Source organism: Phytophthora infestans, genomic scaffold, assembly GCF_000142945.1.
Source record: "Phytophthora infestans T30-4 supercont1.14 genomic scaffold, whole genome shotgun sequence".
NCBI classification, from domain to species: domain Eukaryota; phylum Oomycota; class Peronosporomycetes; order Peronosporales; family Peronosporaceae; genus Phytophthora; species Phytophthora infestans.
The window spans coordinates 2,659,793-2,672,708 of NW_003303745.1; the positions used below are offsets into that span (position 1 = coordinate 2,659,793).

Consider the following 12,916-nt stretch of genomic DNA (forward strand, 5'->3'; position numbering starts at 1 on the left):
GCTCGATATCATGGGCCATTCCTGAGCCGCTATGAAACTTAGCTCACATCAGCACAAACAATAGTAATGGCCTGTCCAGCTTGTATTACTTACCTGCTGATTTCAGCTTGTAAGAAACTAAAGATTGTTCACTTCTCTCATTAAACTCAATGAAAGCTAAAAAAAGATCAAAAAGTAATTTTTTTTAAGTATGTAGCGTTCATTTTGTGCTGATTCAGAATTAGCACTCGAGTCTGTGCCAGTTATGATTGAAGCACTTGGATATTGTGTCGCAAGACGCCTTGCTGCTGGTGTTGTTGACGGTAGTGTATTCTATTTGATAATTTAACGATGATTCCAGGATTATTGGACGTCGTTTAGGCTCCAAGTGTATTAGCGTTTCTTTATGGGGTCTACTTAATCAACTATAATTCACACCTCTCGTGTTTTGTTATTGTCTTGGCGCCCCATTTTAAATTGTATCCTACGCCCCTGTCGACGACACGTCCGCCAGCTAAGTAGTATCGGATTTTGCTGTCTAAACAACTCTTAGAAACAATGGTTTACAGCAGCAACACATATGAGTTCATTTTATTCAATCTAAAACTATCTGTATTTATGGATCAAGTGACAGCGTTTATGAGCAGCGTTGTTCTTACGGCCAGTTCTTACGGCCAGCTTCTGCTGTACATGTACTACTATTTGGCAGCTCAGTATGTTTTTAATATGTCTACAACAAAAACAGTTGTAGTTATTCTTTTAGTCATTGTTTCTTGTAGAAACTATACAGAGCCTAATATTTTGTGTATTAATAGTATGGCCTCGAAAACACACGTGTACGCTAAGCACCTTGCAGCATAGGAAGCGTCTTGAGGGGCTATTTCATTTGAGAATAAGTAGCCCTCAAATATTAAAAGCAACTTCTCATTTTAGAATAGTACAAATTAAAACTTCGTAGTATTTAAGCGATGCCGCCATCGGATAATAGATAGCCTGGTGCAAATCTCCATATGTGCTCTGTGAACCACATGAATTTACTGATGTAAGCTACATAATTTAGTTTTAACCAATTGGAGCTGCTTTGGCCCCGCTCGACAGCCAATGAGAATGCTCAAAAACCTGAGCGTTACGTTGCTTCGCGAGGCAGAGATCATCAATGAGCTGTGTGCAAGCATCGGAGAGGCTCCAACTCCGAGAGGTTTTCCGTCGTCGTATGGGATGACGCTGGGGCGTGTTATTAGAGCTCTTATGAATTACCCTCCAGCTCAGTGAACTGGATGCTGAATTTGATGTTGGTAAACTCTTCTCAACCAAAACATTGAAATTGTTATTCTTATTTTTATAGTGATGAGCAATCTCTTTGCTTGAAGCAGTACCTCGAACATTGAAACGCCTGATCATTGTCGTGTGAGCTTAGTAATTTCTTCATCCGCCTTCTGCTTTTTTTTAAACTCCTCTTCATTCCGTAGGGCAGGATTTGTTGTACACAGCAGCAGCCACGTCAATCTCAGCCGCATCACTCGTACGTAGGCCTCCGTGATACGATGACGCTCAAACCTATGGGCGTTGCGCAAGAAAGAGCTAGCCATTCCCAACATCAAATGTCCACAGCTTGTGCCATTGGGCCGAGCAGGCTCGTCAATCCACTTTTTAGAATTTCTTTGGGAAATTGCGCCTTGGCCCCACTTCCTGTGTGCCATTTTTCCATATATGACATCAATGTGTTTTTTCAGGCATTTTTAATCTCTCTTCGATAACATCGTTGGTGCAAAGACTCGTAGAAATTTACGCGTAATGTTGTTGGAAACGCCACTTTCACGATGATAACACCCCAGTGAATACTATCCAGATTCAACGGCAAAATCACGAATGGTGACTCCGATAGCCACTATTTTGGCTGGTTTGGCCATATCAGCAACGAAGACAAACCAATAGCTCCTTTAACCGTGTCAGTGATCATCTGTATCCCCATGCCGATTACTGCGTCGTTCAGCATTGCGTTGCGAGGAATTTTAGCAGCTACATCCATAAAATTAACGAAAGCGGACCCCCATTTGCTCTTCAAAATCGTCATCAGTGAACACTTTGAATCTTTCTGACGCACGTCTTCGGCCAAAGCTCGGTGAGCCTTTGCAGTTTCTGAATGTAGTAATACACTTGTTTTAACCTCCAAGGAAAAAACGGTTCGACTGTATGGGCTTGAATAAGGCGCCAATCTTGGTCCAGCCACTTGACATCCTCGATAAATCCCCTGGCCTTTGCCTTGAGTATGTAAAAAATTTCAATTCTGTTTAAGAAAGTGCTGTAAGCTCCATACAAAAAGGGGTTAGTAGTGTTTGTGTAAATTGGTGCAACCTTATTTCTCTAGAAGTACCCTTAGCACATGTAAAGTGCCCTTAGCACATGTAGGGCGCCCTTAACACATGAAGGGCGCCTTTAACACATGAAGGGTGCCCTTAGCCCATCAATATAAGAAAATACCTACCTGTGTAGAGCGAGATTTTCTGAGCCAAATGAGACCAGCATACCCCACGGAGCTTCCTGATTCGCCGCTTCAGCTCCTTGCGTTTTAAGATTATTGCAGCAGACGCTTTCTTCAAGAGAGAGGCAGGTACGACAAATGCATGGTCATTTGTGATGTCACCACTGGTTTCATCGGTAACTTTGCACGAGCTTGTAAAAACTCGTCATCCATGCGAACAGGATACTGGTCGAGCACGTTTGACACCTTCTCCACATTCGGGTAATATTTAGCCCACTGGATGATCTGGGTCAACGATACAGTAATTTTCGATGAAAGCAGAACAACAGCCAACTTGGGTTGCTTGGCAATCCACCCCTGTCTTGTCTTCTTTCGGGTACGAGGTTTCGGATCTGGAAGTTTCACCACTTCAACACGGCGAAAATTCAGTGTTTGGGTCGTACCACTTTGGTTTTTTTTTAACTGGTCATCACAGCGGCGGTCTTCGCTACATTCCAAAGCATTTCTGTTCGAAATAGACTTTTCATGTGTATCTCGCCATACATTTTTGTTCTTCTTTTGGTGTTTCGGATAATTGGGTGGCTTCAAGTTCGGACTCTTCCGACGGAGAATGAAAAGGCTCTCCATTCGCAAATTTTCGTTCTTGTGCCAACACCGCCAATGACTCACCCTCCATTCCCAACTCCTGATCGGCCTGCATTTCGGCCATCACAAATGCAATGTCAAGCGGATCAACGATACTGTCATAATCGCTGTCGGCTCCAGTAAAAGGAGAGCCTGCACCAGTTGAGGATGTGCTCTCAGCACAATCACCAAGTTGTTTTTCGGTGAAAGACTTTTAATTGCTCGTCTGCTCGTAGAATTCAAAGGTAGATAGTCCACTCAGCTTCTCAATTATTGGTCCGAATAGAGCTTGGGCCCTTGCATACTTCTCAGCACCTGAAAGCACTACCATATTACCCTCCTCTCGGCGTCGAAGACGAACATACTCCACACAACGCTTTCCCACGCGCGCTTTATAGGTGAAGTTGCTTTTTAAGGGTGGAGGATAGGCTTTGGGCGCCCTTAAGTTCATCGGTCGAGCCTTCAAATTAATCACTTGGCGAACAGACTCCAAACCCTTTTCCAATGTGTCGTGAAGTTCTTCAGTTGTTTCATACTCCATCTTGCGGGCACTGCTAGCGCAGGTAGCGAGATGAATCCATGTCCTTTGCTGGCAACCGTCATAATATGCTGGCAAGGAAGTCGCCGACTCTTGTAAAAAAAACAATTGCACGACCATAAAGTATCGTCTACTGTGGTTTCTTGTCCAGCTAAGTACACTTGTCATTCCGCTTGAGTAGGTCCTATCTGCTTACAGGTGGCGTCGGATTTGTTCACCATGAACAGGTTCCATTGAGACGAAACTTTCGCCAGCGTATCGCTCGAAAGATGGCCCGCAACGCGCTGCAAAAAAAGAGGAATGGATTGAACAGGACGGACTGTGTGGAAATTCTTCGGATAGACGACAACAACTGAGTCACAATGCTCACTTGGTTCTGAAGCAAGCCAGCGATTGCTCGGTCGAGTCTCGTTTACGACCAAGAAGACGTTTTAACTGATTCCAGTTGCTTGCGATCCTGCTAGTTGTAGTGTTCCCAGCCGTGAAGTATTTTTCGCGCGCATGATTGGCCCACATATAACTACACCACGCCCAATTTTCGTGGAAATACTGGAAAACCTCTGGACAGGGCTTGCTGCAAATATCCGGGCACTCGCCCTTGCAAAACGTTTCGAGTCCATCTCGTGATCTATTGTAAGCCGCCGTTGTAGTGTTGTACATCATCTGCTTAATCGAAAACTCCATTTTATCTTGCTGAATGCCCGTAAGATCATACTTGCTCGCTTGACGACCTTCTTCCAGTTCGCCATTGTGTGAAATTGACACAAGAGTACGGTTGCATCGGGAAAGCACCTCTCCAACACTCTCCACTCCTTAAAGTCCTTGTCAATGACAAAAGTCTCTATTTGTGCCCAGCCTTCGTTCTCTCCCTTGAAAAACTGATGAATCGCCTCCATAGTAGATTCTTTTTCAGCAAGCGCAATAAAGTCCAAAACCGGCACACCCCGCCCCGCTGAACTGGTAACAAGAAGACTCCCTGTGTGAAATTAAACACAAAAATAGTTAAAGGTGCTGCACCAGAGATTAGGGCGCCGCAAAAATAATTGAAAAAAAACTTACCAAGATGAAATCCCAAGTTGTATGTGCCATAAGTCCAATCCATACAAAGAGTCTCTCCCCAATGTTCAAAAGCTAACTTTTGTACGGCAGTTTGTATCACAACGCCACTCGTCACGTCGTTCTAGTCTTGAAGAACGAGAACCTCGTTGTCATCAGAACATGCCAAGGTATCCAGCATATTCGAAAGTTTTTTGTCAGCAAATGTACTTTGCAGCACCTTTCTGACAATGTTGCGTGCTTGCTGGGATGCCACGTGGCGTTCCAAAGCACCGGAAATAAACTCTTGAATGTGATGTGACCCCGTATTGGCATCCGCAAGAACGCCAACTTGATCCGCTACCATGCTATTTCTGCTACTGATCCTCCTCCAAATTGCTGAAGTAAATTGATGCATTTGCCTGATGATTGTGTGTCCAGGTCTATATATACATTATAATATTGTTAGTATTTCGTACTCTCGGCGACATTGTCAAATAATTACTTACCCCGTTCCGCAGAGCGATTCGCCACTTTGGATCATGGTCTTCGTCTGCAGTATTCATCACAGTGGCCGTGATTCTAGCTCTACACCCAGTGTATCTAGTTGGCGTACTTATCAAACCTTTACCTCGAGACTTTTGAGGACAACCATGGGTACAGCGAAACACCTTGTAGCTGTGCTGCATCTTGTTTGGTATCTGCAGCTCGACCAATCTATAATATACCACATAATAACAAGCATTATTGTGAGTCAGTCGGCTATAATTTAAAACTAATATACTTTATTATAAATCTTACTTACGTATTGTGTTTTTTCACCGTCTGTGAGTCTCGGGCCCTGAAAAGTAGGAAGTGTTCGCTGCAATACTACTCCATAACATCACCAAACTCTTTCCATGTCGAAAACTCGAGCTGTCGCATCGGATAAACTTTGTTTACAAAGTTTTCACGGGACGTTTCCATTGCCAAACGTTCGGGATACAACTTGGTGCGTCTGGCCCTTGGCGTTCGGTCGAGGATCTTGGGCGGCTATGTTTGTGTCTTTGCCATGTTCATCATCTGCTGACGTCAAACAAATAGTCTCCGCGACACTGTCCTCGCCAAAGCCGTCACTTTTAGCGTGCCTTCGTCGTTTGGTAGGTGTTGTGAGTTGGTGCAGACGACGTTTCCTCTTGGAGGCACGTCTTGTATCTGTCCATAGTATCAAAAACAGTTAGACTATACTCATATACGATAATTGTTCGCAACACAACACTAGCCGATTTCGTCCAGAAGTTCCTGCAACGTATCACTCGAATCGCTATCAAGTTTGATGTCAATATCACGGTCGTCGTCTTCAGATCCGGAAGAAGAAGGGCTCAGCTCGAAAAGGGCGTCTATGTCATCTAAACAACAGAAGCATTAACGTTGTTTTTTTTTGTAATGACCACAAATATAGCAAATAGGCTGTGATACGTACCTTCAGACATTTAAGTTGCGATCGCCAGTCAACTGTCGCGTCAGTGAGTGATCGTCTAGCAGGAAAACAGGTAGAATTCTTCCCGTGAGTGACGGCTTTCGACGCGTGGCACTGATTTCTCGAATGAGCCCCAAAATTAAACGGCCAGGATTCATCGCACTTAACTGCATTCTTCGAGCTAAATGTAAGATCGCGACGACTACACGGTGTTCTCCATATGATCTGCCATAGAAAAAAAATGCGGATGGGTCTATTGACACTAGCTAAAACTTCTCCATCAATATGGATCAAGCGGAGGTGCGAGTGCAACACGTTACATATAATACTATTGTGTACACCCCCATGCAACTACTTTCAGCTTTCGCTCCCTAGTGTCCATTTAATCGCCTACATAAACTCAGCCCATACAAATTTCTAGTCAGCTAAAACGACACATGTTTTATTTTATATGGGATTTTGTATTGGGCCGATGGTGGCCGTAAATTGTATCCAGCTTGACAAATCTCTTTTTTGTAAGTGAGCCATCGTTAAAGTTCGACTAGCTGAAGTATTACTTGTCACAGTGAGGCCTCTTGACTCAGGCCGCTTCAGGACAATTGTATGAGTGAAGGCAAGGTTGGTGGGGTGTGTTGGCATTGCTAAGTGCATTAATATAGCGTCACAGCTTGCAGGTTTATGACATACGATGTGGACGAGGCTATCGGCAGAGGTACATGTACTTGATTGCAATTTCAAACAACTGCAACCGTTTGCGGTTTTCCATCTCGATCGGGTCAGAATGGATTATAGAGCAAATATTCGTAATTTTTAAAGCCTGCCCATACTGCACTCCTGGACACAATTATATGGCCACCTCGTCGAGATTTTTTTTATAAAATATCATCGACTATCTAACAGCTAATATTACATATCATGATATTTTTTGAAAAACTGAATCACTCCATTATATTAATATTTAATGCTAAAGACAGTACTACTGTACTAGTATCAGAATCATCATATGATCAGTACAGAAGTTGCCTCAACAAGCGTATGGAATCATCTATTTATTACTAATAGCTTATGAATAGTAAATAGTTAGTAGAATCATTTTGTCCCTTAGAAAATATTAAGTAATATTTTTTATGAGCTGGTCAACCAGGTGATATTATCATTATATTAGCTTCATTGATTTTGGATTTATCGGTGCCATTAACCCCTGGTAAAAAATAAACTGTACATGACCCTCCGTTTTTAGCAGGGTTCTGATTAATGTTGAAGGTGCCGTAACAAATTTCTCTTAGGCTCAGTCTTATATCGTCCCAAAAGAGGGATGGACCAATCTGCGATCTAGTTTGCGGGATATTGGGATGACCTGTAGGGTTGACACCCCTTCTCGTCCCACTGGGACGCTGTGTGGCACGGTCTTGGGATATACAAATCCCGCTCATCTCAAGTCCAATCGTCTACTCCACAGTTGACAGCAGCAGCACACACCGCCGACACGAGCCACCTGTCCGCAACCGCCGCCATGGCGACGACAGAACCCGTCACGAACATCGTCAAGCGGATTGGACAACCGCTACATGGTGACAACGACGAGGAAATTCGTTCTTTCTTGACGGGATTTACCGCGAAAGAGCTGCGCAGTGCTTGCAGAATCTACCACGTAAAAGTTCGCTCCAAGACCGCTAACCTCGATAGCAAAGTCGGCTACGAAAACGTTCTTGTGGAGCTAGCTCGATCCCAGCGAGAGAGTGAAAACGCAACACGTGATAAGCGTGACAAGCGTCAAGGTTCTGCTGGGGTTGTAGCTGCTGTGACTACACGTAAGACGCGACACTGCTGTTTTCGCTTGCTAAATGTTTTATTTAGTGATCGCTTTGTGGAGCAGCTTAGTTTAATGGGCGCTCAGCCGACACGACGTCAGCTAGATGCTGGAGCTGTTGCTGGCCGGAATGCCTTCTGGGTACAGGTAGCAGTGGATTATGTCAAGGACCGCCCAGAGTATGGCCGCCTGGTCTCAGCAATTAGCCGCTTCAAAGGGGTGGATCCGCACCATATTGTGCCTCACACTAGTGAAAAGCTGATGCAGATTTAAAAGGACGCTACACTAAAGTTTGCATCAGCACATGCACGTGCTATCCAGTCAGGAACGCACGAAACGGATTCTTACGATTTTTGCTCGGGGCAGTTGGAAGCGCTGTATGTTAACACGTGGTTAACGGTACGTCCTCAAGCTTTTGATGCTGCGGTGGGCAGCCTTCCCAAACGCAGTCGTTTGGACACGTTGATTGACGATGATGGAGGTGACACTAATGACGAGAGGACCCCTGCTAAACGGCGTCGAGCCGAGACACACGACGTCATCAGTTACCTAGAGACCCGGTTCGGCTCCAGCAAAGAGCGAGAAATAGAAGAGAAATTGCAAGCTTGGACCGCAGTCTTCGCTGAGTTGGAGAAGCTGACAAGTTCACTGTGTTCAGCAAAGCAAGCTGGTTTGCGTGAATCGGTAATTACTCGTCTAGAGAACAAGGTTGAACTCTATGTTCAGAGAATTGAAGATTTAGATAAATCCGATTAAGAAGAATACAAATATAATGAGCCTTTTGTATTTATGAGAAGAATTTTACTTTTTGCATTTACAAGTAGTTGTTCAAGCTCTATTTGTAATTATGCGACCGGTTTTTCACTTCAACCTTACACTACGAAGGCCTGCGCAAATTGTGGCGCGCAACCTTTTCGACCATCGCTTCACGCATGAACCCGTTGATTGCAACTTCTGCTGTTGTTATCGAAGGATCGTAGCCTAGCAGCGAGACTAACGACTTGCCATGACGTTTCACTAAACCTTGATTGATACACTCCTCCACAATATCGTAACTTGTATTGGTAGCGTAGAAGCTATTCTGCGCGAAATTGTGCAGGCGGGCAGCGGCACTGACTACATGTGAAACATGGTCTAGAGAGACAAGTAGAGGGCGGGCAAAAATGCGCCATCTGCAAACTAGCAAACCAAACGACATCTCGATCCGAATTCGTAGTTGCGATAGATAAAAGTTGTATGCATCCCGATCGGGACTCGTCACCTCGTTTGCGGTAAATGGTGTCAGCATATTCATTCCACACACACGTACGCGTTATCACCAATCAAGTAAAACCCGCTTTCCATGCAGTCGAGCTGCCCACTCAGTGCGCTTTGTTGGAAAGCACGACTGTCATTGCAGCTTCCAGGTTGTGCAACGCGAACGTAAGTAAATCTGCATCGGTAGTCACAACAGGCTTGGACATTAACACCATAACGTCGGTAGTGCCCGCTATAATAGCGCTGGGGCCCAACACCGCCAGTCTCATTCCGCCTCGGGGCTCTTGTGGCACACAACCACCCGTCGACGCACCCAACGCAGCCGGAAAATACCCCCTCTACACTCAGTGACTTAAATGCAGCAGCACTTGCCTCGCGTTTTGTAGGAGAGCACGGAAACGAAAGCCGCAACTCTCCGGTTCCATTAATGGCTTCAATCACCAGCCAAACAACCCGATAGAACGAAGCTTTGCTTATACCAGCAAGTCGCCTAATATCATGCACGGAACCTCCTGCTAAAAAGCGTAGCGTCAATTGCAAGGCGTTATCAGCGGCGATCCACCCCCGTCTCACCCATGCATGCGGCGAAATTAATAGCTCTGGCGCAATAATCTGCTCTAGCCCCTTGAACGCAATAGCAGACATCCGATAACACGCTTGAAACTGACTCTCGGCAAGTAGCAGATTAAGCTCGCGATCCCACTTGATCTTCGCACGCACCGTCTGGGGTGCTCGTAAGGGTCTAGTTAGTACAGACGAAAGCAGCAAAGTTAGGCATATCGCGTCTTCACGCGATGGCATTGCGCCGCTGTTCCAGTCGATGTTCTTATATACTATATGTTGGCCACACCATAAAACATTCCTTCCTGTCTATAACACCTAGTTGGAAGTCCTGCGGGTTCTCGAAATTGCAGGCATCCCATCACGCTATTGTGGGCAGATATAAGACCGAGCCTTACAGCGTCAATTGCTGGGGGGGGGGAGGCTAGGTCAGGGGTTAATGGCAACTCCAAAATCGGTGAAGTTAATAAAGTGATAATAGCACCCGGTAGACCAGTAAATAAAAAATATATCACCTAGTATTTCTACTTGGACAAAATGATATTATTAAATATCAGCTTAATACATTTATTAGCTAATACGAAGTTATTTTTTTTTTAAGATTGTGAAATTGGTATTAATCCACCAATCATATGTCGTTAACGTTCGACTAGCTGAAATATTACTAATCAGTGAAGATGACAATTATGAGAGTGACGGCAATCTTGGTGTGGTGTGTTGGCACTGCTGATCGCATTAATCTAGCGTCACAGGCTGCAGGGTGATGAGTGCACGATCTATCGGCAGATAACAGGAACACATATCTTGATTTTGCTCTATCGACTCAAACAGCTGCAACCGTTTGCAGTTTTCCATCTCGATCGGCTTTGTCTGTGTCACAGTGAAATACTAGAGCAAATACTCGTCAGTTTGAAAGCCTGCCATCGCTACTGCTGCTTTAGAGCTTGACCGAAAGAGTTCTTTGGTGAGCCAGAGGGTAAAATGGCAGTGAGCGTACTTAAGCGAAAAAATATCATAAAATATCACCTAGTATCTGATATTTTCAAATCTCTGAGATATTATTTAAATATTATGTAAGCTTTTGAAAACTCAGTGTACTATTGCGATTTAATTTCGAAAATAGTGCTATTACTATCAAAATATATCATATGATATTTGGTTACTGTACCTTTGGTGGTCTAGGTACAGTATTCCAACGGCAGTACTTTCGGTGGGGCCGGAATTTAAGACAGAGATGCACTACGAGCGCAATCCTGAGAGCTGCTCCTTTCTCTATAAAATAGCACGCTTTTTCTCAGGATATGGATACTACTCAGTGTTGGACACCGAGGCGACACGATGCAAATGTGCACTGTGTGATGAGGCATCTGGGGATGGCATCTTGAAATGGCAAACGTACATGTATCGCGCGCTACTCCACATACAGCCATCTTAATGCACATTAAACAACTACGGCAACGTTTGATACGGATGGGAAGCGCTGCGAGCCAGCGGTTGCGGTAGCAAGCTGGGCATACACTTCGAATGCGCGTGTGGCTTACTGGTACCCGTGCAGTCAATGAAATCTTCATCAGAACTATTCGCAATGGTGTGACAGCATTGGTGTCTAAGCACAGCAATGGTTAGGCGGAAAGCGAGACGAAGCATGGCGTACTGTACCTGTACATTCAGCCCGGAGCATCTTTGACAAAGATTCTTTGTCGTGATAATCTGTACCTGTACATGTACTTGAAGACGCAAGGGTGGAATCCACCGTGGATGGAGTAATCTCTGCTGGCGTTCATGAAAACACCACGAGCTTCGTGGCACGAAATAAACGAGTTGTACATGTAGCTCGAAATGGTGTTGCCGGGAAATGGCATTAGTTGCGACCCATTCATTAATTATTAATAGGTGGATATTCGATGCCGTCGCCGACTGTCGAGGCAGCTTGTTGTACGGGTACTGTAGGCAATGAGATGCCTCTCATTTTTGGTGCCTCTTCGATCGGACATGTAGAATGAGCGAAGGGGTTGGAGCTCCTCTAAGGTTTTCTTCATATAAAAGTCCCGCTTAAAGGGCGTTTTGGGGCCCCCTAAGAAATTTTCGTCATTTTTTAAGAGCTTTCAAAGATTACACGCTAAATATTAAATTTCCGTGACAATTTAAATTACTCAGTAGTACAATACATTCTCATTTAGGTACGATAAATACTGGGCCGTCGGATTTTAAGTGAACATTCTAGACAACGCGCAGCGCGGAAAAGGGGGCTCCGCGCGCGATACTGCCAGACGATCGCCAACTGAAGTATCTGTCGCCGGGAATCGCTTGCGCGCACGTGCACTTCGCTGGGGGTAAAGTCAATGCAGAAGGGTACGTGCGTTTATCTACGGCTTGACCATGTTTGGTATCATGACGTGTATTTCTCCGTAAACGAGATTTCGATGAATAGTAATTCTTCTAGTGACGCCCCAGACGACGACCGCGACGAAGATTTTATACACATGAGCGATTCAAACGAGGAGTTGCAGGAACTTCTTGAGGAGATCGGTGAGAACAATCGGTTGCTAGACATCTTTCTACGTTTGTTTACTATGAATTTTAATGGCGTGCGCAGAATCGAAGCCAAAGCACTCTCATCGACAAGGTTTGTATTGCTGCTTCTTGGAGCTCTGCTGAATCACAAATCTAACAACTGTGTATTATTAAACGAAATAATGTAGGCGCTACAAAATCACTTTGGTCGGAGAGACAATCTCTAAAGCGGAAAAAGTTTTGCCGTCGACGAACAGCATCCGGGAAGCGGCGGCGGCGGCGATCGAGTGGAACGAGCAGCTGCACTGGCGAAGAAAGTGGAGCAGAGACGCTGTCGATGCATTCATCTGACGGAGCAACAGCCGATTCTCGTTACGATCCACTCGAACGGTATGCTCAAGCCCCACAATCCGACCGCACGCCCCGCGCCAGGCGTACCGAAACGTATCCAGCTCGTATGGCGATGGAATCATCCCGTGAAGGCGTTTGCAACAAGATACCTCCACTACCTACGCTGGTTTCTTCGTCGTGGAGTGAGGTTAACCGCGTTTTAGAGAGGTACAGCAGCGATTTTTTCCTGTTATTCCGGGCCCGTGACACTCAGACCGTGAAAAAACACAACTCGTAAGTTTAAAGATTGTACCATCATATTATTGA

At 45.0% G+C, this 12,916-nt stretch overlaps 1 protein-coding gene across 1 annotated transcript; it reads left to right on the forward strand.

Annotated features, from left to right (window-relative positions):
- Positions 1-7,630: 7,630 nt before the first annotated feature.
- PITG_09368 (uncharacterized protein) lies at positions 7,631-8,200 on the forward strand (the record flags this gene model as incomplete). The annotated part of the gene is made up of 2 exons (XM_002903590.1): positions 7,631-7,928; positions 8,034-8,200. 2 exons carry the CDS (start codon positions 7,631-7,633, stop codon positions 8,198-8,200), a joined length of 465 nt encoding a protein of 154 aa, XP_002903636.1.
- Between the last annotated feature and the right edge of the window lie 4,716 nt (positions 8,201-12,916).